We start from the raw sequence: 24,345 nt of genomic DNA on the forward strand, positions 1-24,345 counted from the left end.
AGATTCTAGAATATAAGTATCTAGAATGTAGAATATCATAGTACTTTAATACAATTAAGGAGACTTCTCATTTCCAATTCGCATTACTCGCACACCACCTCATTGCTCAGGAATGTCGCATCGATCTCAAAGCACTGGGTGGTGCTGGTGATCTCATAAGAGCCGTACAAGGATGCATCAGTACACCCGGAGGCAGTGTACATCTTCAAGACCGGGGAGGTTCCATCGTCACAGGAGCCAGATTCAATCGAGGCAGAAAACGATTTGAGGGGGAGACCGTTGTTTGGGCCACAAGCGCCGGAGATGACATTGGCAGCCTCGATGCTAGGAGAGACGCAGTCGGCGACATAGTAACCACTGAAGGCAACCTCGATGGTGGCCGTGGCCGTGGCCACGAGGGCGGGAATGAGGGCGAGAAGCTGTAATTGTCAACATGGAAAAGAAAGACTGTTACGTAACTAGTCACCTAGTTACTGATAGTTATTACTAACCTTGAATTGCATGGTGGGAGAGGATAGAGAGGTAAGATCTGAGTCTAGTCTGTTGAATAAGGCGAAAGTGTCCCTGTTCATGATGTTCTGACGGACCCTTTTATAGAGGTAAAGACGGTTCATCTCACCAGGATGTGATCCCAAGACGGCGGAATGGTTCCGAGTGCCAAGATGAGCGGAGATTTTTCACCGCTGTCTTTATGAGATCCATTTTCCTAAAAGGGAAACTTGTTAAGCTACCTCTCTCTTTACTCATCTTCTCATCATCGCTTATGAATCAGCCACCTCAAGCTAACAATGTCTACTAATCTCAATGGCAACAAACCTTCTGTACTCAGCCAATATTGCAGTTTGTCTTGGCGGCTTGGCTAAAATGTGGTCGATAGTTGCACTTTGAATAAACGTGTCATGTCATTATCTTTCAAGGGGTTATGACTTCGAAAGTCGTTGGTATCAATATGGTGACATCTACTATGGGAAAGCACCAATCAAAATGCCTGTGCGTACAAGTTTGAGTGCCTCATTCAAGTTGACCCCATCGGTAAGAGTTGGCGAGATTTTAGTGTGGGGATAATGCAAAAGACCTCCTCTTCTTCTAGAATCGGTATGGCAGCTGGTCAATGAGTCCTTTACGTTCGTCCACTATTACTATTACCAATAATTATATGCCCTTGGCAATTGGAAAATGAGGTCGCCCTCTGGGCTGATAGTTTTATACTATAGAATAATGGTAGGCTCCACCTAGTTGGGCCAGCTATACTATATTCAATTTCCTTTTACTTGTGGCACCTTCTAAATGGTATTGCAAATACATATGATCATATATTACTCTTTCAAATTTAGCCGTTCAGGCTATATGCCTCTTTTCCTTAGATACTTGCTCCTCCTAGGGCTCTAGTACCTATCAGGACTACAATAGCGATGTAACTCATCATATAATAGTTATATAGCTGCCACCATAGGTGTTATAGAAGAAAGGCTATGATGATGGTATATGGGGTGGGGGATATAGCCACCGGAACTACATTTTTATAGTCTGTTTAGTTATAACCATGGGTTAAAAACATCAGCTGGACGGACGGGTCCAGAGAGAGATAGTAAAGCAATCTAAAACCGTATATTATACAAGCCTATGTATCATAAAATCTGAAAGTCTCCATGTTTAATGGGCTTCGCCCTATCGCTAGGAGCCCAGGAAATCATATTAAATATCTGGAAATAACATGAAGCTCCCATAGCTATTTGTTTAGCCCATCAGCTTAGCAAGTGCCGGAAGGGGCATTCTTGCAAAGATCAGCCTTTCCGCCAGACACAGCGACCTTCGTCCAAGTCCAGCCAGAGCAGCTGGAGGTGCTACCACACTCGATAGTGACATCGGTACCGGCAGAGGTAACAGTGCCGTGGACATTGTTCAAGGTGAGACCAGTGATGGGAACGCCGGTGGTAGGACTTCCAGTGTATCCAGCATTGGTGTAGTCCTGACGGATGGTGACTCCCTGGCTGGTGATGCCGGAGAGAGTGATGTCCTGGAAGGTGACGCCCTTGATGCTACCGGTGGCGCCGGCGACAGCCTTGACACGAACGCCTGGAAAAGGTCATTGGTGAGTACAGGTGTGCGTTTAGTTCTCGATAATTGAAGATGATACATACCGTTCTGAGAGTTAACAACCTGGGTGTCGCTGATCTTCACAGTGTCAACAACATTATTAGAGCGGCCGCCGACAGAGCCGATGGACAGTCCGTGACCGCCGGAGCAGTAACCGCCAGAGAAGACAATATTCTAGCTCACACTTAGCAGGTAGTTTTAATGAATCCACATTCTTGAAATGCGTACCGTTCCCGAGTTGATAGCAAGGCAGTCATCCTGGTTGTAAACAGTGGCACCAGTGATGGTGATGCTGTCACTGTCACCGATATCAAAGGCGTCGGTGTTGTGGCCGAGGGAGTTGACATCACCGTCCTTGTTATTGATGGTGGCACCACTGATAGTCAGGCCAGAAGAGCCGTCAATGCTAAACACCTGGACCGGAGAGTTCTTGATGTTCAAGCCTGTGATGCTGGAAGTTCCCTTAAGGCCATGGGCAAAGAAAAACTTGGGTTTGATGTTGGTCTTGGAGTTCGAACCCTCGCCATCCCACCAGCGAGAACCATCGCCATCGAGCACATGTCCGCTGGCTCCGGAGACCTTGATGTTTGTTCCAGAGACGGAGATCAAAGGTCCCTCCCACTGCTTGTAACCGAAGGTGGTAGTGCCTTGGAAGATGACCTATAATAAACGCTATATGTTAGCTTCAGTCATTGATATGGTGCAAGATTGCTCATTGCTGGCTCACCTCAGTGCCAGTGGCAAGACCAGTCAAATCTAAAGTAGTACCAGCTGGCACGGCAACATTGTTTAAGATGATGGTGGAACAGCTGGCCTTGCCTGCCTTTGCAGCCGCGGCACCAGTGGACCCGGAAAAGGTGCAGCTGGAGGCACGGGGAATTAGCCCGCTGCCCTGGACGGGCTCAGCAGCAGGAGCCCCGAAAACCAGGGAGGACGAACCAAGTAGTCCAAAAAGAATGGCAGTGGTCAACATTGTAAGAGTCAAGGAAAGAAAAAGAGTGAATATATATATTTAGTAAGTAAAGAGTGATGATGATATCCCAGCATGTTTAATGTAGAGAAATCAGACTGTTATATAGTCTATTTCTTATGTGTCCATCGGATCTACTGGTATCTAACTAAATTAAGAAACCCATGGTAACCTGTATAATCCAAAACAGCATGCCAAGCTCCCAATCAGGATAACTACTCGCCTAATATAGTTAGACTAGTTGATTCATGGTAGTTTATTATTTTCTAGGGATGTAATTGGTTGATATTTAATCACGTACTCTTCTTGAAACATCCTGAGGAAACTCTCTTTAACTAGTTAATGTGGTTACCTATGGGTTTACTAATTAAGCCTGCCCTTTACCAGTCTACTCCAAACCCCCTGTCTCACTTGCAGATTCTCTGCCCAATTAATGCTCGGGTTATTTCGTATTATCCGCATTTTCTAAATATTAATAGATCACTTACTTTCCTCATGAGACAAGTGATTTAAGACATTTCATGGGACCAAGAACTTGCAACATTATTATTTCCACCTATCTAGATCGTATTACCTGGTCTAAGGGGGTCCTGGGGCTGCGGCCCGAGCCTCGTTATCGACTTTACACCTTAGTTGTAGCCGAAAATATACATTGCAATATATAGGTGGAAAGAAGTAGAAATTATAGTTTATCCAGAGCAGGAATGCGCTGGCATGACGAGACGAGCTTTGATCTGTAATGAGCTCCAGATTGATCTATGTACTTGGCCAGCCTTTGTCTGCCAGAACGAGTGTTTGGTGAAGCGAAAAGCCTTGAGTGCTCCTAGTAGGCCATGGTTGGAGGTAGACAACGGTAGCACTTAGATGTAGAGGTGACTAGGATAATTAACACACTCCTGATTGACTGCGCCACTGAACAACCTTATGCATCTCTCGTCCTGTTCATATCTCAAACCCACGTCCTTGGCAAGGTTGCTGCTTTCGTTCCAGAACCAGAGGCCATAACCCTTAGGCGTGAGGAGACGATGGGGCCCACGCAGATAATGACACCTGAGAGGGTTACTAGGGCATTATTAAGTATGGGCCTAGTGATATATTAAAGGAGGAGAGTCTTCATCTCTAGTATATTAAAGGAGCTCTAATATTCTAAAACACATTCACTACTGAATCTTATATAGTGCTAAGATAGATTATCTGGCTGTTCAGAATAATCTGTAGTTAGTGAAAATGCCTTTCTATATATGTATAACCACTAAAGCTGCCTTTTAATCAGGATCACTATGCCGGCTCATATTATTAGTTTATTTTTTATAATTATGATCAGCACAGATACTCCTAAGTAACTAGCCTCTTATGGGGTAATTAATTAGAAGAATATAGAATCATATTTGGAAATCCTGAGTATCCTCAATAGACTTCAACAGTGACTTAATCTTACCTTACTGATATAAGAGGAAACTGAAAGCGTTGGGCAGCGCCTTGATATGCAGTGATCATATAATAGGGACCCTAGGCCTGGGTAGCCTGTCTGTGAGGATCAGATAGGAAATATCACCAGGGTAGCTTTGCGTAGTGAGGGGTCATTCACTACATTTTATATATTTTGGGGTTATGTTAACAATGATAACTACTTTCCTATTTTCAAGAAGTAACTATGAATATTGGGACATTTAAAACAGTGAGAAAGAAAAAAGTAGTCATGCTATATATAAATTATAAGACATGATGGGAACAATAATTTAGAACAAGTAAGGCAAGCCTTTTTCACACTCTAGCCATTATTGACTATAAATATAGGCTAGAAGAAATGGTGAACCAATAGCAAATTCTTCTAGACTTAATTAAGGGGATGGGAGGACATGCATTCTGCTGAAAGAGCCATCAGGAGCGATGTAATCAACAGTAATGTGATTTCTTCTATCGGAGCGGCTAGTATGAGGCCCATTCCTACAGCAATGAGTTTGAATTAACCAACACAAAATGTCTTTACTTACACAACCTTCGCGTTGACAGCCCAGGATGGAGCAGAGTTGACAACATCTGCAATGATTGCATTTCTTTTCTTGCGTTTAGATAAGAACATATTTTCTGGGTCGAAAGTAACGTCAGCTGCCGTCAAAGTCATCTTGTTGTGGCTTGGTTGAGCTTCGTCGACAGATTATATACACAAAGCTATGACTTGAAGAAGTAAAGTCAGAGAAAAAGAAAGATATAAAAAGCATCATTGGATTGGTGATACTTGCAAATTATTTGGAGAAGAAAGGAAGGCTTGTTTTGGTTGTTGTTTCTACATGACTCCAAACGAGCAGACAGAGCCTTTTATACTACTTCTTCAAGTCCAGACCTCATTCTGAGCGTATGCCTTAAAAAGGGCTCAGTGTTTCATATTTACTGTATGGTTGGCTTCAGAACCAATGGATACGCCGCTCCAGCATCAATATCTATTTTTATTAAGCGCCTGCTGGGGCCTTCGTTCTACTTGTTAGTTAGGTTTTTATGCTATAGAACCCCTGTATTTGATTTTCATTAATATACATCTAATCCTTTTAAGATAATACTAGTGTATATATTATTATCCTGTAGGGTGAAGTTAATCTATAAAGATATCCTACATCTATATAGCTGAGCATAATGACGATTTCAAAGTTTTCTTAATATAATAAATTAGATATGAGAATAATAGTCATCTTAACTGCACAGTAGACTCATGTTCTAACTATAACCCCCTAGCTACTCTAGAGTGCATACTACCTTATAGAGAGACAAGGCGGCTAAGACCAAGCCAACAAATGAATGCGGAAGGCGCCTACTGGGGTGGGGGGTCATGTGGGGCGGCGCTTGCCTGCGCCAAACCGGGAATTAGTCGTTGCTGTTTCGACCGATCGTTTTTTAAATCCATCCCTCTGTGCTTGACGCTCGATCTCTTTACCACGCAACAATTCCTCCCCATGAGTCTTAATCACTTGCTCTCAATCTTCTCACCGTGCAAGCCATTATATATCCTCGTCGTTCGGTTCCCCGCCTCTTCTCCCAAGAAAAGTACTGTCGAAGACTCCTTGTTGGGATAATGGACCCTCCCACACCCTCATCTGAACCCCCCAAGGATCGAGAGCAATGGCGCTTCCACGAATTGAATGATCCCGAAGAGTGGATTGAAGACTATCGACCAGGAAAGCTTCATCCGGTGCATTATGGGGATACCTTCAAGGGCGCCCAGTACCAAGTGATTCGCAAACTGGGCTATGGCTCCTTCTCCACTGTCTGGTTGGCGAAAGACAAGCAGTATGTTGCCTTCGCCCCCCAGTTGATCCTCCACAGTCTAACTAGATGATCAAGAAACCATCGCCATGTTGCCCTGAAAATTCCGGTGGCAGGCTCTACAGCAGGACAACATGAGCTTGCTATTCTGCAGCAGTTATCCCAGTCAGCCTCAACCCACCCCGGAAGGAAGCACATCACACACATCTTAGACCACTTCCAGCACATAGGCCCAAATGGAACTCACTGTTGTATGGTGTTTGATATTATGGGCCCCAGTACGGCAAGTGCTCTGTTCAAACTGCGCCAATTCAAGCAAGATGGAATAGAATTGCCAGGCGGGGTGGGACCATGGATTTATACCAACAGGTTTCCACTATGGATGGCCAAGTCCATCCTTCGTCAGGCCTTGCTAGGGATCGACTTTCTGCACCAGAATGGTATTGCCCATGGAGATATCCAACCCGGAAACCTCTTATTCTCCCTTAAGGACTTGAATGCTATTCCAGAGAGTCAATTGGCCTGGAAAATCAAGTCAAAGCCAGTCCAGCGCCTAGACGGCAAGCCTGATCAGTGGGCGCCGCAGTACCTTGCTCAGAGTCGCTCATTGACTGAATATGTTGATTGGAGTGAGAGTTTGATGATTAGAATATCGGACTTTGGTGGAGGTATCTTTCTACTCTATCTATAAGATTATATTCTGTGTCTGTTTGCTAATAATGTGGCAAGCCTTTCCTTTCTCTGACCCACCAGTCAAATCAATTACTCCCGTCAGTCTACGCAGTCCCGAACTCGTTTTTGCGAATATTGTCAACAAGGACCAAGATCTGTGGAGTCTTGGCTGTCTGGTTTTTGAAATAGTCACCGGCAAGGCTCTTTTTGCCGTTGACTCCTTTGGCCCGGACGAAGAGACGGACGACGACCACCTTATTCAATTCAACGACATCCTAGGCCCGCTCCCAAGTCACCTGCTGGCCCAATATCCTCGCGCTCACATATATTGCAACGACAAGGGTGAAGTGACTCGGCGGTATATCGAAGAACTGGAGGATGATGAATCTGATAGTGACTACCCTCCCTTGCCTTGCTTGGAGGAGCAGTTTGACAAGGCGAAGCCGCCTGAAATGGGAGATGAGGAAGCGCAGGTTATCAAAGTCCTCCTACGACAAATGCTCAACTATGACGCTGCTAAGCGGCCTTCGTCAGGAGAACTTTTACGACACCCATGGTTCAATTAGAGAGATGAGCTTTCTTTGATAGTCATGACTCTGGAGAAGATGTATGTGCAACACCAATATATTGAGGTATTGAAGCGCCTGGTAGAGCCATCCAATTATCTAAATCTGGTAAAGACTTTTTCTAATAATACCTGTGTACTTAATTAACATGAAGTCGGCCCTAGAGCATAAATATCCCACATAGAGCACTGTTTAAAGCCATCTAGATATACATAAAGAACTTTCTTAATAGGTTCGATTTATTACTGTCAAGACATACTGATATTCACACTATTGTATGCTACAAGCATCAAACCCTAATCAATACTATTTACTATAAATGGTTAAGATGAAACTCCTACCAAACGCAGAGAGAAAAGGAAACTGTCAAGTAGAACCCTAAGGCCATAGAAGGCGCTTCTGCCATGCATTCCCATCCTCCCCGTGCACATACTCGAGGCGATGGTGCAGTCGACTGGCGTCACCCTGCCAGAACTCGACGACCCGGGGGGTCACGGCGTACACGCGCCATGCCTCTACACCCAACAGAGGGTCGTCCATCATTGCAGCCGCTGTCTGTGCACGGCGATGGCCCAGCACTTCCCGGTTAGCAAGAGGCCTGCTCTGTTGCGAGGCTGCGGCCGTCACGCGTGCTGCCAGTGGGCGTGCCTGGTAGTCCTGCGCGCTCTCATCGGCCGGTAACGCAGTGGCGCGCCCTCTGACGCGGATCTGTCGAGCCAGCTGAGGCCAATAGAACGTCAGCGCTGCGTGTTGATTGCATGAGAGCTGGATCCCCTTGGGGCTGTCGGCTTTGATGGCAAAATGCCAGCCACGCGAGTCGACATGCTTTAGGATCAAAACCCGCGCGTCGGGAGCGCCATCAGCATCTACCGTGGACAGCGTCATAGCATGCGGTTCACGGACACCTGCGGCAACCGCGTTGTGGAACCAGAGCTTGAAGGCATCGTGGGGAGTATCGGGGAATGCGTCAAAGTCGAGATCAGGGAAGGGGCCTTGCAGGACGGGAGTATTTCGGAGTTGGTCTTTGAAGGAATTATTAGACATCATGTTATTGCATGACTTGATACAGTTGACGTCAAGTGTCATTATTAATATGGTGAATGATTCTGCTTATATCTGGCGTATGACTCATATTATAGACATGTTATGAAACGGGGCGCTAAACTACAGGGAGCAGAGTATATAGGTACTCTAGGTATATAGTATTTATGTAGTTAACTAAATAGTTCTGGACATATCATGCTCGAGTCTGATACCCTCTGGATCAAAAGCACAAAGATTATCAATATGATAGTGATTTTCTATTATTTACAGCCTAATGAGGGCGGGGGTGGGGCTGAGCAACAATATAGGATATGCTGGGGTTTGATAAATATTTTAGACAAACTATTATACTTCATGGTCTCTCTTATCATTGAATCTGTTCTTCCACTATAGATATCAATCCACTCAGTATTGATATAGTCCAAAAAATGATACTTGAGTATACTTTATATAAGCAGTGAAATGTCGACCCTGATGGATTTAGTGACCCCTTCCTTCCCTTCTAGAGGGCAATTTTCTGCCATATATGTTAGGCATCAAAAGACTTCTTGAGAGCCATATGATTCTTATATTTAGTAATGACTCTATCTCAATGTGTATGCTCATTACTATGGGCCCTCATTAATTATCTATAATTCCTATATTCCTGCATTCCTGCATTCCCATGATGAATCCTTTATTGAATACTATGATACTCTCCAGAGTAGACTAATAAAGCTTAATGAATTCTACAGTATTATTGCCTTAATGGTTAGATTATATAATAAGGAAACTGTATAAAGTGTCACTTCTGTCTAAACACTACTATAAATATAAAGCTTCCTACTAGTCATCAATCTCAGCATACTCTGTTCCTTCACTGCTCTCTATATTGATCCTAGTATGGATGATGGCCTAGCTGTTTACTGGTTTGTCTAGGAATGATATTGTGCTCAATCACCTGGGTCAGTTCGAGCCACCTAAGTTGCTGTTGGTCAGGTTTGATTACCCTGCAAGATCCAACGAGTTTACTCGTCCAGCAGTGTATAAACTTATGATTGTGACGCCATGTATCAATCCTTCTGCCGATATTTTCCCGCATTATGCGGGGTATTGCGGGGGAATATATAGAATGATATTGCCGCATGGAAAGAAGCACCAGATGGCCAGCAATGATGATCAGTTGTTATTGTGAATAATTCTAGACAGCAAGCAAACCTCCTCTGTTCCAACATGAAAGGTTCCAGGGGCTGGCGGCAGTGGATGCTGGCCTTGGTCTTTCCAGGCCTCATCATAGCCCGGCCGGTAAGTGGCATCTTGTCCCTATAGTTTCTCTCTCCCTCACTCTAAACCCCAACTCTAGGCATCCTCCTCGCTTGGAGCAACGTCAATTTCATATTATCCCCAAGCCACCATGGCGGCAGACAAGGCCCTCCCAGTGCTTGCCAACGTGGACGATCCCAGCGCCGTTGACGCCCAGGATGTGTGTCCTGGCTACAAGGCAACCAATGTCCAGACCACTGAGGACGGCCTAACTGCCGATCTGGTTCTCGCCGGCGAGGCCTGCAACGCCTATGGCATCGACATCCCCGCCCTGAACCTCATGGTCGAGTATCAGGCCGACAGCCGGCTACACGTTCAGATCCTGCCCAGTGTGCTCACAGCTGCCAACGCCAGTTACTACACGCTCTCGCCCGATCTAGTGCTCGAGGGCCTCTTGGAGCCCGGCTCTCACGCCCACAAGGAGCTGAGCTTCCAATGGAGTAATGAGCCGAGCTTTTCGTTCAACGTAACGCGTGTGTCGAATGGCGATGTCCTCTTCTCCACCACAGGCTCCCAGCTGGTCTACGAAAACCAGTTCCTGGAGATTGTGACCAGCCTCCCCGCGGAATACAACCTGTACGGTCTAGGCGAGGTGATCCATAGTCTGCGGCTGGGGAACAACCTCACCCGCACCCTGTGGGCTGCCAATGCCGGCAATACCATCGACATCAACACGTACGGCAGCCATCCGATCTACATGGAGACTCGCTACGACACAGCGCACGGAGAGAACCGCTCCCACTCTCACGGGGTGTTTCTCCGCAACGCTCATGGTCAAGACGTCCTGCTGCGCGAGGAGAAGCTCACCTGGCGCGCGCTGGGCGGCAGTCTGGACCTGTACTTCTTCTCGGGGCCCTCCCCCGTCGAGGTGATCCAGCAGTACCAGGTTGTGGTCGGACTGCCGGCCATGCAGCGTTACCACACGCTGGGCCTGCACCAGTGTCGATGGGGATACGCCAACTGGTCAGTCGTGCAGGAGGTGATCGACAACTACGCCCGCTTCAACATCCCGCTGGAGAACATGTGGAATGACATCGACTACATGGCCTTTTACCGTGACTTTGACAACGACCCGGTGCGATTCGGGTACAGCGAGGGCCGGAAGCTGATCGACTCCCTGCACGCGAATGGCCAGTACTATATCCCCATTGTCGACCCGGGGATCTATGTGCCGAACCCCTTCAACGCCAGCGATGCCTATGAGCCTTTTACAAGGGGAAACGAGAGCAACGCGTTCCTCAGCAATCCAGACGGCAGCCTGTTCATCGGCGCTGTTTGGCCTGGCTATACTGCGTTCCCCGACTGGCTGGATTCCTCGGCGAGGGAGTGGTGGGCGTACGAGTTGCAGGCCTGGCATGACAAGCTGCCCTGGGATGGCAGCTGGCTTGATATGTCGGAGGGTAATCTATCGCCCATTACTGTTGGTGTGATAATGCACTGCTAATGTCTGAATAGCTGCCTCTGACTGTGCTGGAAGCTGTGGTTCGGGAAATCTTCATCTGCAGCCCATCATCACCCAGACTGGACTCCCCGGCTCCGGTAAGCTGATGGTTAGCGATATACTTGTATCTTACTGACAGCTCAGCTGGCAATCTTGTCCTCGAGTACCCCGAGGAATTCAACCTCACCAACGCCACCGAGGCGGCCGTGGCGGCCTCTCAATCGGCCAGTGAGTTGGCAGCCGAATCAGCAACTGCCACAGCGTCCACCAGTACATCCACGACATATGTCCAATCCACCCCCAACGTCGTCCGCGATGTCGAGTACCCTCCCTATGTCATCAACAACGGCCACGGCGCGTTGTCCGAGGGCGCCATTGCCACCAACGCCACGCACCATGATGGAACGCTCGAGTATGATATCCACAACCTGTTCGGCCTGGGCGAGGCGCAGACAACCTATTTCGCCCATCTCGCCATGGAACCCAACCGACGGCCCTTCCTCATCACCCGCAGCACCTTTGCTGGCTCTGGGCGCTATACCGGCCACTGGGGGGGCGACAACAACAGTCGCTGGGGATCGATGTGGTTTGCCATTCCGCAGGCTTTATCTTTCCAGCTTTTTGGTATCCCGATGTTTGGCGTGTACGTTCTCTGCCTCTTTCGAACCCATATCTACGGTATACTCCTAACAAGGTGTTGCATAGAGATACGTGTGGCTTCATGGGAAATACAGACGAAGAGCTCTGCAACAGATGGATGCAACTGTCGGCCTTCTTCCCCTTCTACCGGAACCACAACGTGCTGGGCGCCATCCCGCAAGAGCCCTACAACTGGGCGTCTGTCATCGAGGCAACCATCACAGCCCAAAAGGTCCGCTTCGCCCTCCTCCCATACCTTTACACGCTTCTCTACCAGGCTCACGCCACCGGTTCCCCCGTGATGCGTGCCCTGGCGTGGAACTTCCCCAATGACCCGCGTCTTGCCGACGCAGACACCCAATTCTTCCTTGGCGATGCTATTCTCGTCATTCCCGTGCTGGAGGTTGGCGTCAGCACCGTGGACGGTGTCTTCCCCGGCTTGGTCGAGGGCACAGACCTGTACTATGACTGGTACAGCCAGAGCAAAGTCGATGTTCCGTCCACCTGGAACATCACCATCAGTGCCCCATTGGGACATATTCCCGTTTACATTCACGGGGGGAATGTTCTCGCCGTACAGGACTATGCCATGACGACGCGCGCCGCACGACAGACCCCCTGGTCAATCATCGTGGCGTTGGATATTAACCAGACCGCCGAGGGGTATCTGTATCTGGATGATGGTGAATCTCTCGTTGGCGATACCAAGAGCGTCTACTTTACTGCTGATAAAAGTTCCCTGTCTGTAAGTGTGGAAGGGGACTTTATCGACTCCAACGGCCTTGACACAATCACGATTCTGGGACTGGACAGTGTCCCCGACGGTTCAGTCAGAGTGGATGGTCACATCCAGGACGCGAATATCACCTGGAATGATACAAATAATGCCGCTGTCATTGGGGTTTCGTTGGAAAGTGCATTTCAGTCTAGCTGGACCATCACATGGGATTAAACATTGACTAGGTAATTTGTCTTTGTTTATTATATCTATGTTTGTCATCTTATAATCATCAACTCGGCTGGATAGTAAAAACCATCAGTAACAAATACCAATGAATTCCTGCCACGTTACATAGATGCGATGAAGTAATAATATGCAACCGCCAAGTCCATAACGTAATAGATCCGCATATCCGCGGGCTATATCCGTATATCCGCCGCCCAAACACGAGTCTTACTTTTTGCTAGTACATTCTAGGCCTAGTTCACGCCACACATCGTCGATCTTCTAAAAACTATAGGAGCTCATGATAATCTCTATTCAACAAAAATATGCTTCATGAATGGGATTATCTGAATCTTAAAGGTTGGATTGATAGCCACTATCCAGATACTGGATTCTTATAAGATATTTAAACATATTGAAAGCTAGAGACCCCATGGCGAGGCCCATTGCCTCTCATGTCTTGGACCATGAAGGTGATCACTGAGGTCTCATATCCCATACACCATTTCATTTTCAATTCCCATTCAGGACTCTACTTGAAGAAGAGGAAGAATGATATATAGATTGAAGCCGGCAAAACCATTAACACCGACTATGTTCGGCATCCCGCAACGGGAAAATCCACGTCTCCACTCAGGTTCCCCGAGGGAAAGAGTTTTTCTTGGCTCAATCCAAGAAGCAAAATTATGCGAAAGTTACAGTAAAGTCAATGCTGGCATAGTCAGTTTTGCTCCTGTCCAACAGCAAAGCTTCAATTCCATTCCCGGAAGTGTCGACCTGTAGAATCGGGTTGAGTAGAAGCCAGGTCCGGCCACTATGAGCGACGAAGAGTCATACCCCGTTGACCGGAAGGCCGTGATCGACGGGCCTCTTGAAAAGGATGGCAAGAAAGCCTTGTCCACCAAGGAGCTGGAGCCCTTTGGCAATGAGGAAACCGCAGAGGTCAAGTACCGGACCATGAAGTGGTGGTGAGTAGCCAATCTTCAGAATTGACATGGTTCGCAGATTATCAGGGCTGACAAACCACCTCTAGGCACTGCGGCATGCGTGAGTATTGGCCATCTATCTGGCAACAATACCGAGTTCCTTTAAGGCTTCTAACAGATGGCAGTGATGATTGCTGAAAATGTCTCGGTGGGAATTCTCTCTCTCCCGTCTGCAGTGGCTACACTTGGAATGGTGCCGTATGTATCATCTTCCAATTCCCTCAAATTATTCCTAACTAATATCGAAACCAGTGCTGCCATTGTGATTTTGTTTGTGTCTGCTCTCTCATGGTATACGGGCTACGAAATTGGCCAGTATAAGCTTCGTCACCCCGAGATTCACAGCATGGGAGACGCCGGAGAACTCCTGATGGGTCCCATTGGCCGTGAAATCCTCGGACTTGGCCAGCTCCTCTTCCTGATCTTCCTGATGGCCAGCAACATCTTGACATTTAACATCTTGATGAATGTGCTCACTGGACACGGAGCCTGCACTTTGGTCTTTAGTGTTGTTGGTCTGATCATCTGCTTCCTTGGCGCCCTCCCTCGGACAATGGACAAGGTCTATATCATGTCTGTCGTTTGTGAGTGAAATGAAGCCTAAAACCTGTTTCGAATGTACTAACTGATATCGTCTAGCCTTTGTGAGTGTCTTTACTGCCACTCTGGTGACGATGATTGCTGCGGGTGTCGAGAGCAAGGGCCATATCACAATCCATGCTACCACCGATGTCAGCTTCCGCGACGGTTTTCTGGCAGTAACAAACATCATCTTTGCCTATCGTATGTTAAACAAGACTTTTCCCCTTCTTTTCCCCCTCATTAATTTAATATTCCAGTCGCCCATGTTGCCTACTTTGGTTTCATGTCCGAGACCGAGGACCCCCGGACTTTCAACAAGTCGCTTGCGATGCTTCAGATCATTGACACAGTCCTCTACCTCGTCAGTGCTCTCATCATTTATCGCTATGTTGGACCGAATGTCTCGTCGCCTGCCATCTCGTCCCTGAGTCCACTGATGAGCAAGATCGCCTGGGGCCTTGCTATCCCGACAGTAAGTCAATCATCTTTCAGTCTTCCTTGCTGTCCGTATATCGATACTAACTCAATAGACTATCCTGTCGGGTGTCGTCTTGGGTCATGTCGCGTGCAAGTACATTTATGTGCGCCTGTTCCGTGGCTCAGACAAGATGCACACCCGCAGTCTGTTATCCATTGGAACCTGGGTCGCCATTTGTATTGGCGTGTGGGTTGTATCATGGGTTGTGGCAGAATCCATTCCTGTGTTCAATGACCTACTGAGTCTTATTGTAAGTCCTGGACGGGCCCTATTCCTTTCTCTGGGGATACGAATATCGGCTAACTTCAACCTTTAGAGTGCATTGTTTGGCAGCTGGTTCAGCTGTATGTCAATCCAAATCCCCAATATCCCAGCTGATATCGATGCTAATGTGCGGAATAGTTGGCCTTCCTGCCATTTTCTGGTTCCACATGAACAGAGGCCGATACTTCAAGACCTTCCAGAAGACATGCATGACGATTGTTAATATTGGTGTCCTGGCATGCGCCATTGCTATTGTGAGTTTCCCGTCCTCCTTGTATTTCAATGCTGACTGTCATTTCAAGTGCGTCTTGGGTCTGTATGTGTCTGGAGTTGCCATTCACAACGACGCCGCCTCCAGCAGCTGGTCTTGCGCCAACGATGCGTGATTCTTGAGTAGCCTGGATGATGCCTAAACGGCCTTGATCATATTTGACTGGCCTTGTAAACTATTCAACCTAGTATATAGTATGACTAGATAAAACTGGGAGATGATAGACGGGAGAAGTTTTCATAGAATAAATTAATTCTTTTTTGACACCAACCTTTTCTATTAAAGTTGATAAAGCCTGACTATGCCTAGCTTTCCAGCTCAATGATGCCACACATCCAACACACGCATTTTCTACAGATGCAATGCCTGAAAAACAAAGTCAGCAAGATCTTTACGGCTGATATAAGGAATGTGGGGATGAATGCGGGGTACCTGGTCTCCTAGACAGCTCATGGCATTAGCTAATGTTGAGGATATACGGAGTAAGGGCTCAAGCATTGAATAGATGTATTCTTAGATACATGATCGGCAGCACTGAGGATATTAGCCACGTCAGCATCAGGTCCACTTTGAGGTTGAATAGTATAGAGCCATTCTTTAATGCTCAGCATAGAGTATAATTTTATATTATTATAGGAAAACAGACCACCCAGCTTCTGAAGAGTTTCTAAATAGTAATTAGCACTTCAAATTATCATTGATAAGAAAGTCATCCTTTAGATCAACTGTAGAGGACACCACGTACTTAGGCTTAGCACCACACATTGCCTTTCCTCGGCTCCCCGCGTCTAGGATAGCTCCATCTTTCCACCCACCACTCATCCAGGGGCATCGCCCATTCTCATATTCTTTATAAATCACATTTCCTTGATCTGGACTCAAACTACTTTAACACCATGATTATCATTTTTACGTAGTACCTACCCAAATAGTCGATTATAAAGAGCTGAGTCATGGATTCTCTGTCATACACTTAGGGTCGTGGCCAAGCGAATGCTCCATGAACTCCTTTGACTGGCTATGACTCTTCCTGGCACGCTAGTTCGTTCCGAGTAATTGCGATGCTATTTCGTCTTTAATTGTCTATTTATCTCCCCCACAGTTGGCTGGTTCAAACGTAGTCAGATAAATCTTGCTATCCCCCCCCCTGAGACCAAGTCGTGCTGGATCCGACACCATGAGCTTTCCCTTCCATATCACCGAACATGTCATTGATGCAGCGTACATTCGAGACAATGCTCGTGCTACAGCTACCCCGGATGCCCCCTTGAAACTATGTGTTAAACAATATTCTCCCATCGATAACCTGGACCCCCGACCGGGCGATGTGACCGTTGTTGCCGCTAATGGCATTGGATTTCCCAAGGTATGCTTGCCTCTTCTCTCTGATGTAGAAACTGGCGAGTAACCGCAGACCAGGAGGTATACGAGCCTCTGTGGGAAGAACTCCTGGCGAGATCCAAGAAAGATGGCTTCCGTATTCGCGCAATCTGGATGGCCGACCCAGTGAACCAAGGCGCCAGTGGCATTCTCAATGAACAACATCTCGGAAACGACTGTAGGTAAAGATTGAGAAAAAAAAAAGCCCCAGTAGACAAAACTGACAAGTTCAGGGACCTGGAGTGATAACAGCCGCGATATTCTTCATATGGTATCCCATTTCCGCACAGAGATGCCCCGGCCAATACTGGGTATCGGCCATAGCGCAGGCGCAGGCGCACTGTCAGTCATTACTTGAGACCACGCTCACGTATGGAAAAGGACCTTAATACTGACACATTTTCACCCGGCAGCATCCTCGCGTCTCTCTTCCATCCAAGCCTCTTCTCCTCACTGCTACTGATTGAGCCCTGGATCACCGACCAGCCCGGAACACCTGAGGCGTTTTTGCTGCTCGTCATGGCGACCCAAAGGCGCGATACCTGGCGCTCGCGTGCAGAAGCTACTGAGAAGTTGCGCAGGAATCTCCGTAACTGGGACCCGCGCGCATTCCAACGCTGGACAGAATTCGTGTTCCGTGAGCTGCCTACGGCGATTTATCCATCGCCACCTGCGCAGCCCGGAGCTGTGACGTTGGCAACAACGAAGCATCAAGAGGTCATGTCGCTTACATACATCAATCCGCGGAAACAAACCATAGTCCAGTTCCCCGGCGAAGAAAGTGAAGAAAACAGAGCAAAGCAGAAGGCGCTGGTTCCCGGGAGACAGGGGTATCGGACTGAATCCATCGCGGCCTTCAAATTGATGCCGCATCTGGGGCCGTCCACGCTTTTGATCAGTGGGTCGCAGAGTCCGCTCTATAAGTCAGGAAAGCATACAGATGCGGCAAAGATAGCTGGGACAGGGTTTGGAGGAAATGGCGGGATGGCTTCTGGCCGTGTCCGTCACGTTGCTATTGATAAGGGGACTCATAGTCTTCCAATGGAGGAAGTTGAGGCCACTGCAGAGGCGATGGGGCCTTGGATTCAACAAGAGATGCAACGGTGGAAGCAGGATGAGGCTCAGCTGGCGCAGGATTGGGTTGCTCTCTCTACTCAAGAGAAGCTGACCTTTCCTTCGGAGTGGATTCAAATGTTAGAAATCCTCAAAGCAAAGATATAGACGCAGAATACTAGTAATATTGATAGCACGCAAGTGACTACCTTCTCATTCTCAAGGTCTTCCACTGCAATGCCAATGGATTCCTGATGGCTGCTCCCCCCTGGTGGACTCGTGCCCGTGGTCGACGGTTCAGCCCCGTAGCAGCTGGCGATGTCTTCTGCCGCACTCTGGATCAACTGGTCAAGGCCGGTTGTGACGTTAAACACGATTTCAGCACCAAGGCCGGAGGGGGGCAGAGAATCATAAGTCACGGAGGAGATGGCGAGACAGCCAGATGAATTGGTGGCATTCTACTAGTTAGTGATCAGTCTTCAAGATTGGGTGTATAAGCAATTCACTGTAGGTCCTGTCTGGCATATTTGGAGGATGGCAAGCCAGTTGGCGGTAACAGCCAAGCAGTTCGCGCTCTGGCTGAGTGCATTTGCGTCGGAACTGAGTGTGTTTGCGTCGTTGGAGGGAGTATTCGATGCACCCGCGACCTTCCACGCCAATATCGAAAATGCGCCGAATAGTGCTGCCAGAACTATGGCAAGTAACTCAAGGATTGCATTGGTGACAACCTCGGTCGCAAGTGGTTTGCTTTTTGCTGATACCTGCGTCTGGATCTGGATCAGTTGGTCGAGTCTTAGGACAAGCTCGCTGTCTTTGACTCCCTTTTCGGGGATGTCGGATGTGGAAGTAGATCGGTCCATAGTAGAGAACAATAAGAATATGGTAATAGTCAACCCCCGAGATCAATCATAAGGCTATTTCTCATCTACTCTCCAGTACAGGCAAGGCTGAGGCAAGGTTGACTGCAATACGAGGCGGCTTGTGGCAGCGCACAGGAAATTCGCTCGTTGCTGTCCTATCATCAGACTTCTTTATTGGAATTATTGAAATAAATTAGCTGGAAGAATAATACTTAACTATTATAGAAGATTAATAAATATTAAGGGCAGTTCTTACAACATATTTAAAATAGCTAACCAACTGTAGATATGTAGCACTAACCATATACTTAATATTATAGTAGCCAAACCGGAAAATTGCTCCCATCCTGATATTCATAATAATCAAGATAAAGTGAGGAATATAACTATTTATTATTTAGGTACGATTAAAAGTCTTGAAATATTATATGTCTACTAATACAAATCTCCAATGGAATCATCGATTTATTAACCCTAACCCTAAACCCTAAGGAATATCTTCAATTGCCATTTCTACTAAAACGGGTTTGTTGCATTCCACTCTGCAAAGCCCTCGCTCGGATCCAAGATCAACGAGGGATTCATCACCGCCGGCGTCCTCTCGTCCAACTCTCCGTTCCAGCAGTACCGCTCGAAGCAGCGAGTGCACTGATGCGTCCGTTGCATGCCCACACGAGCGAGGCTCCTCTCCACCACTGCACAGCCAATGCACTCGGCCCATTCTGCATCCCACGTCCCATTGCCCTGTGTGACAATATTGAAGCTGTTCTCGAAGATCTCCTGCATCTGCTCGCGGCTGGTGGCGGATTGCGTGAAGGAATAGTTTGTATACGCGCTGTACGGCGCGTTGGCCATGTACATCACGATTGGAGCCCGCTCGTCACCCGTCGTGGTCCTGCTCGCATTGCAGCCAAAGAAGGCCGGGTGGGTGGTGTAATTCATGTTCATCAGCGTGTTGACCGGCGGGATCACCGGGAAGGGAAGCCCCGTCGCGTTGGCGGCCCTGTAGGTGTTGTACAGGTTGGTCCCGTTGTTCCAGGAATACGGCGACGCATCCTGGGAGTCATCCCAGGCGAAGATGAAGTCGACGTTGCGCGCGGGCTGGATCTGGCCCCAGAAGGGGATTGTCTGGCCGGTCTCAGACCCATCTACCAGGGTGAGCTCGGGGGCAGTGTGTGCCACCCCGGATGAGAGGGAGAGGTTGGCAAAAGGGTTCGGGTAGACCGCGTATGCGCTCTGGGTGAGGTTCAATCCAAAGACCTCTTCAAAGCCCTCGATGATGCCGTCGAGATCACTGAGAGTGACGGCCCGCTTGGCAAACTGCCCGAGAGTGTCGTTGGAAACGGCCTCAAGATACCAGAAGTTGAAAGCATCGGCGGAAGACCCGATAATAAGGCTGTCCCGGTCGAATCCACGGACGCACACGCTGTCGTTCACAGGCTGGCCGTTGGATAACCGGTTGCCCAGCCATTCTGTGGGTGTGAAGGCCCGGACGGATCCCTCCCAAGCCCCAAACTCAAAGGGCGTCACATCGAACTATTCAAGAGATGAGCATATACCCATATGGAGATGTATATGTGCTTTATGGAAGAGTATGTTACCAAGGAGCGATTTGCCTGCGGTACCCAGAGGCCGTCGTATTCCAGATCGCCTGAGCCGACTTCAGCTAGATGGATGATCGGCATTGGCATCTCGTGGCTCAGGAACTTGCTCAATTGTCGAATCCCCGAATACGTAGTGTTGAGGCCGCCCTCCTCGCCGGGGATGAACTCGTACGCATAGGCACGCCCCAAGTAGTCAGACACCCCGACGTCGAATCCGGCCTCGAATTTGGTCGCAATCTGTTCAAACATGGTGACCTCGGTGGCGGCGTCAGCAGTGGTGTTCTCGACATTGTAGATCCGGTCGATCTCGGGCTTCCAGTAGTCGACGATCTCGTCGGCCGTCGGGAAGTTGTGAGCTGTAAATGACACAGTGGGCCATGATCCCCCGGACAACCCTGAGAGATAGGTTAAAGTCTGCAGGAGTCCGCCAGTGCGCTGCGTATTAGCTGCTGGGAGTCGCCCGTCGAAGGCCCGCATCGCCCCGGTGCCAGTAAACGCTGATCCAAACCCGCCGCCGCTGATGGCCATGCCTATAATCGGCACATGGGCCTGATGGGAGTCGTTCAGGCGAGCGATGTATTCCCCCATATCGAAGTCAGCCAGCTCAAGACGCTCAAGATAAGTCCTCAGCGCCTCAAGCACAACTGGTTTCCTGCCTTGGACCCAGTCCGCCTCGGCCGGGTTGAGACCGACAGCTGGTCGGACCCATTGGAGGTCTGTTGGGCATGGGACTGGGATGGGGGCGTAGCCCTGAGGAAGCTCTTGGGCAGCAGAGAGTGCTGCTACAGCAGCGATGGATATGAATAGAGGCTGCATCATGAGAAATTTAGTGATCAAAGAACAGTGGTGCCCCAAACTGCATATTAAGACCAGTCTTTATATATATGGCGAAATGTCTCTATATATGCTCTGACTATATTGACATACTGCTTGCCTAAAAGTTCGGTGCAATTGCGCGCTGCATACCCAAAAAGGAAACCCTGGCCGCCTGGCTAATCATGTGCGAGTGATCAGCAAGTGGCGCAATATAATGTAGTAGCCTGTTTTTTTTTTTTTCAAATTTATTGTATGATTATGATCTCACTTTTGCTTACTTGTTTCCATCAATTTAAGATTATATAATTATTCCTTTGGGTGACAGTTTAGCTGTAGTACACTATAGTATTCATCTATTGCTCTCCTAAGATAAATCTTACCCAAGGTGGATATATAAGTAAAATGTAATACTTCAAGCAGTGTCTACTTTTGTTCTACTCTTATCACTAAAATCTTTCTAACTCAGCAAATTCTTGACTAAGTGATCTTATGTGTTCCCCTTCAAGTAGATTCAAAGAGCATTCTGGGCGTTAGCTTTAGGCAATCACTATGCTGTTTTAACAAGCCAAATACTAAATATGCAGCTTACTCCCCCAAAATTCTAACAGCTTGTGGAGCTGAGGTCAGCATAATTACTATCTAGGAAATAATAGTAAAAACTGTCTAATATTAAAGTGATTAATACATAAGGAATTATAAAATAGTACTCTCAAGGTTCACAACTTATTGTAAGCCACTATATGAAGATATATATATTAGTTTTTTCTTTTCTTTTTTAATTATCCTCTATTATTTCCTTAGCTGTACGCCATTAAGCGGCATACATATATATATATCCCTTATATTTATATCTACTCTATGGAAGAGTAATATTTTCACTACCTGTAGATGATCATTCCCTACAGCTGCACATAATGGCGGGTCTCATCTAGATGACATGATACCCGCGCGCCATTTTTTACAAGTAGATTAGCTACAGAATTACAATAATAATATGCGCCTACATGGAGTAGGCTGCATTAACCCCCATGTCGCCATCTATATTTACTTATGCACTAAGATCTAAGAGCATCTTAGTAGTAAATATATGGTTAGTTCATATCCGCCTTGAGGTTGATTATCCTTCTCACCCCTCTACTAGTTCTTTCTTGGCATAAAAGAGCAACGCTGAGCCTCCATGACACTCTAGGTTATGTTTATAAAGGTATAGTACTAGGAGGTCTTTGAAGTGGCGGTTAGTTTAGGAAAGGGAAAATAAATCAGCATCCTCAGTTAGTTATGAAGTAATCTGCACCAATATCTCATTTAGAAACAGTAGCATTTATATGGATAGTAGTGATCGAGATACATGGATTATATACTAGAGATGGATGGAATGTGGATTTGGACGCAAGATAGAGTCTAAGCCGTACTCGGCAAGGGTATCTTTTTAAGTTGTACCTATCATCTGCTGTGGGCTAGGCCCAGGACTAGCAACTAGCTGAAACACGCAGACAACGCCATGTGCACAGTATAGAGCGCTTATGGCTAAATAGGCCGAGATATGTCTTATTTTACTGGAACCCAAACCTCTCCTTCTTCCGGCTAAACCAGGTGTCTCTGCAGTCTTCCTTATACCTAAATAATATTAATGGCAATCATAGATTTATAAAAGTCTACAACTACAAAGCTATAATTAATACTAGATTTCATTCATTATAAAGTTCTTTTATTTTAGTATGAAAATTTATATATTGGCATAGAGTGAATCCTTAAAACAATACTACTTCTCCTAGTGACTTTTAATCACTGGATGCTCATAAAGGGCATAAATAGGCTATGAGTGTAGTATATGCTAAACCCCGCCTTGCTCTGCAGTGGCATCCAGCATATAGGGTCCACATTAGATAGCACTTAGACATTATCACGTGCAAACCTAGGATAGCACACATTGACATCGACAGGGACCTCGGCGGTGATGGTGGAACCAAAGGGGCTATAGGCGTGAGAGATTCGGCTCGGCACATTGATTATGACTCTCTGGAAATACAGGAACAAAGAGAACGGTCCAACGTGTCCAGGCTGATGCAGATACATATGTTTACAGTAAATAAAGTATAGAAATATTTTTGATGGAGTAAAAGAATTGTAATAATGCATTACAATCCTCATCATGATACTATTACTAGCTTGGTAAAATAGTAGAATAATTGATCCAGGATATAATGGGAATATCCTATGATATCCCACCAAAATTGTGATATCAAGTGCTAGTTATGTAGTGAAGTGAGCTGATCTAGCATTTTCTAGTTGAAGTAAATTTAAAGCTAATATTTAATATATCTAGTGCGCCGAAAATTTCGCCGAGAAGGAGGTTTTTCCTAATTTGGCTTGATTCGTCATCTTCGTCATCAAGGGCAGTGATGATACAAATTCAATGAATGAGATGAGTACCTGATATAAAAGGCCGCTGTGACTGCCCGAAGCATTCTCATCGCACGCTCTATCCTGAATTGAATTGCAGAAACATGGCGCTCTCCGTCCTCCTTTTCTTGCTCCCTCTCTCTGCCATGGCAGTCCCTTCTCCATCACGGACCCTAAACAAAAGATCTGTGACCTGTCTTGATGTTGGCAATCAGGCCACCGCGTCCTGGACCAATGCTGCAGGGGAGAGTTGCACCTTTGTCGGAACCGTTGGGAGCAACTACGGGACCAATAGTGATGACGAGGGAGAGTATGTTATCCTTCCTCGCCTGCTTATACTAGATAGCTAATACGTCCAGCTACTCATGCAATGGTCGCTGTGGGGAAGGATGCACCGGATTTTCAATTGGCAACGTGTATACACAAGATTGCTTCTCCCACGACATCTGCTCATATTTTAACGACGCGACTGGGGGAGCGAGGTACTGTCCGGCTCAATTATATCACCTAAGATGGCAAACTAATTGGAATGCATAGTGATCCAAACTGTGGTGCCGCATACGTTGCTGCTGAAGATGATTTCTTGTTTGGATACATTGACGGATGCTCGCAAACGAATCCAACCGAAGCAGTGGTGAAGCCAACAACCACTCCAACATGCACATAGCCATCACAAGGATGGACCGCTAGAAAATCATTGAACCGGACGTTAC

The 24,345-nt window shown here is 47.1% G+C and overlaps 11 protein-coding genes across 11 annotated transcripts; 6 read left to right on the forward strand and 5 right to left on the reverse strand.

Annotated features, from left to right (window-relative positions):
• Nucleotides 1-83: 83 nt before the first annotated feature.
• Nucleotides 84-503, reverse strand: ASPZODRAFT_20618 (hypothetical protein; the record flags this gene model as incomplete). Its single annotated transcript, XM_022727628.1, has 2 exons — nucleotides 84-419; nucleotides 492-503. 2 exons carry the CDS (start codon nucleotides 501-503, stop codon nucleotides 84-86), a joined length of 348 nt encoding a protein of 115 aa, XP_022576803.1.
• Nucleotides 504-1,646: 1,143 nt separating this feature from the next.
• On the reverse strand, nucleotides 1,647-3,139 carry ASPZODRAFT_137377 (hypothetical protein). Its single transcript, XM_022724299.1, has 4 exons — nucleotides 2,825-3,139; nucleotides 2,326-2,757; nucleotides 2,142-2,271; nucleotides 1,647-2,076 (listed from the first exon to the last, which is right to left on the reverse strand). Exons 1-4 carry the CDS (start codon nucleotides 3,068-3,070, stop codon nucleotides 1,751-1,753), a joined length of 1,134 nt encoding a protein of 377 aa, XP_022576804.1. The 5' UTR covers nucleotides 3,071-3,139; the 3' UTR covers nucleotides 1,647-1,750.
• Nucleotides 3,140-4,730: 1,591 nt separating this feature from the next.
• ASPZODRAFT_137378 (hypothetical protein) lies at nucleotides 4,731-5,336 on the reverse strand. Its single transcript, XM_022724300.1, has 3 exons — nucleotides 5,311-5,336; nucleotides 5,062-5,245; nucleotides 4,731-5,014 (listed from the first exon to the last, which is right to left on the reverse strand). The coding sequence occupies exons 2-3, from the start codon at nucleotides 5,190-5,192 to the stop codon at nucleotides 4,909-4,911; spliced, it is 237 nt and encodes a 78-aa protein (XP_022576805.1). The 5' UTR covers nucleotides 5,193-5,245; nucleotides 5,311-5,336; the 3' UTR covers nucleotides 4,731-4,908.
• Nucleotides 5,337-5,974: 638 nt separating this feature from the next.
• Nucleotides 5,975-7,740, forward strand: ASPZODRAFT_137379 (hypothetical protein). The gene is made up of 3 exons (XM_022724301.1): nucleotides 5,975-6,349; nucleotides 6,404-6,993; nucleotides 7,055-7,740. The coding sequence occupies exons 1-3, from the start codon at nucleotides 6,135-6,137 to the stop codon at nucleotides 7,561-7,563; spliced, it is 1,314 nt and encodes a 437-aa protein (XP_022576806.1). The 5' UTR covers nucleotides 5,975-6,134; the 3' UTR covers nucleotides 7,564-7,740.
• A 94-nt stretch (nucleotides 7,741-7,834) lies between these two features.
• Nucleotides 7,835-8,610, reverse strand: ASPZODRAFT_137380 (hypothetical protein; the record flags this gene model as incomplete). Its single annotated transcript, XM_022724302.1, has 1 exon — nucleotides 7,835-8,610. The coding sequence occupies one exon, from the start codon at nucleotides 8,608-8,610 to the stop codon at nucleotides 7,942-7,944; it is 669 nt and encodes a 222-aa protein (XP_022576807.1). The 3' UTR covers nucleotides 7,835-7,941.
• A 1,150-nt stretch (nucleotides 8,611-9,760) lies between these two features.
• Nucleotides 9,761-12,941, forward strand: ASPZODRAFT_2122517 (hypothetical protein; the record flags this gene model as incomplete). The annotated part of the gene is made up of 5 exons (XM_022727803.1): nucleotides 9,761-9,891; nucleotides 9,950-11,309; nucleotides 11,365-11,448; nucleotides 11,495-11,993; nucleotides 12,056-12,941. The coding sequence occupies exons 1-5, from the start codon at nucleotides 9,820-9,822 to the stop codon at nucleotides 12,939-12,941; spliced, it is 2,901 nt and encodes a 966-aa protein (XP_022576808.1). The 5' UTR covers nucleotides 9,761-9,819.
• Nucleotides 12,942-13,464: 523 nt separating this feature from the next.
• Nucleotides 13,465-15,666, forward strand: ASPZODRAFT_1502128 (hypothetical protein). Its single transcript, XM_022725593.1, has 10 exons — nucleotides 13,465-13,903; nucleotides 13,969-13,982; nucleotides 14,047-14,119; nucleotides 14,174-14,505; nucleotides 14,561-14,704; nucleotides 14,761-14,975; nucleotides 15,034-15,231; nucleotides 15,298-15,325; nucleotides 15,384-15,499; nucleotides 15,548-15,666. Exons 1-10 carry the CDS (start codon nucleotides 13,752-13,754, stop codon nucleotides 15,629-15,631), a joined length of 1,356 nt encoding a protein of 451 aa, XP_022576809.1. The 5' UTR covers nucleotides 13,465-13,751; the 3' UTR covers nucleotides 15,632-15,666.
• A 1,027-nt stretch (nucleotides 15,667-16,693) lies between these two features.
• ASPZODRAFT_105474 (hypothetical protein) lies at nucleotides 16,694-18,117 on the forward strand (the record flags this gene model as incomplete). Its single annotated transcript, XM_022720900.1, has 4 exons — nucleotides 16,694-16,882; nucleotides 16,936-17,074; nucleotides 17,130-17,238; nucleotides 17,310-18,117. 4 exons carry the CDS (start codon nucleotides 16,694-16,696, stop codon nucleotides 18,115-18,117), a joined length of 1,245 nt encoding a protein of 414 aa, XP_022576810.1.
• A 366-nt stretch (nucleotides 18,118-18,483) lies between these two features.
• On the forward strand, nucleotides 18,484-18,861 carry ASPZODRAFT_147604 (hypothetical protein; the record flags this gene model as incomplete). The annotated part of the gene is made up of 1 exon (XM_022725276.1): nucleotides 18,484-18,861. The coding sequence occupies one exon, from the start codon at nucleotides 18,484-18,486 to the stop codon at nucleotides 18,859-18,861; it is 378 nt and encodes a 125-aa protein (XP_022576811.1).
• Nucleotides 18,862-19,270: 409 nt separating this feature from the next.
• On the reverse strand, nucleotides 19,271-21,261 carry ASPZODRAFT_125778 (hypothetical protein). Its single transcript, XM_022721440.1, has 2 exons — nucleotides 20,411-21,261; nucleotides 19,271-20,345 (listed from the first exon to the last, which is right to left on the reverse strand). Exons 1-2 carry the CDS (start codon nucleotides 21,230-21,232, stop codon nucleotides 19,326-19,328), a joined length of 1,842 nt encoding a protein of 613 aa, XP_022576812.1. The 5' UTR covers nucleotides 21,233-21,261; the 3' UTR covers nucleotides 19,271-19,325.
• Nucleotides 21,262-23,736: 2,475 nt separating this feature from the next.
• Nucleotides 23,737-24,299, forward strand: ASPZODRAFT_77270 (hypothetical protein; the record flags this gene model as incomplete). Its single annotated transcript, XM_022730159.1, has 3 exons — nucleotides 23,737-23,942; nucleotides 23,992-24,114; nucleotides 24,170-24,299. 3 exons carry the CDS (start codon nucleotides 23,737-23,739, stop codon nucleotides 24,297-24,299), a joined length of 459 nt encoding a protein of 152 aa, XP_022576813.1.
• Between the last annotated feature and the right edge of the window lie 46 nt (nucleotides 24,300-24,345).

Source organism: Penicilliopsis zonata, assembly GCF_001890105.1.
Source record: "Penicilliopsis zonata CBS 506.65 unplaced genomic scaffold ASPZOscaffold_33, whole genome shotgun sequence".
Taxonomy (NCBI): Eukaryota; Fungi; Ascomycota; class Eurotiomycetes; order Eurotiales; family Aspergillaceae; genus Penicilliopsis; species Penicilliopsis zonata.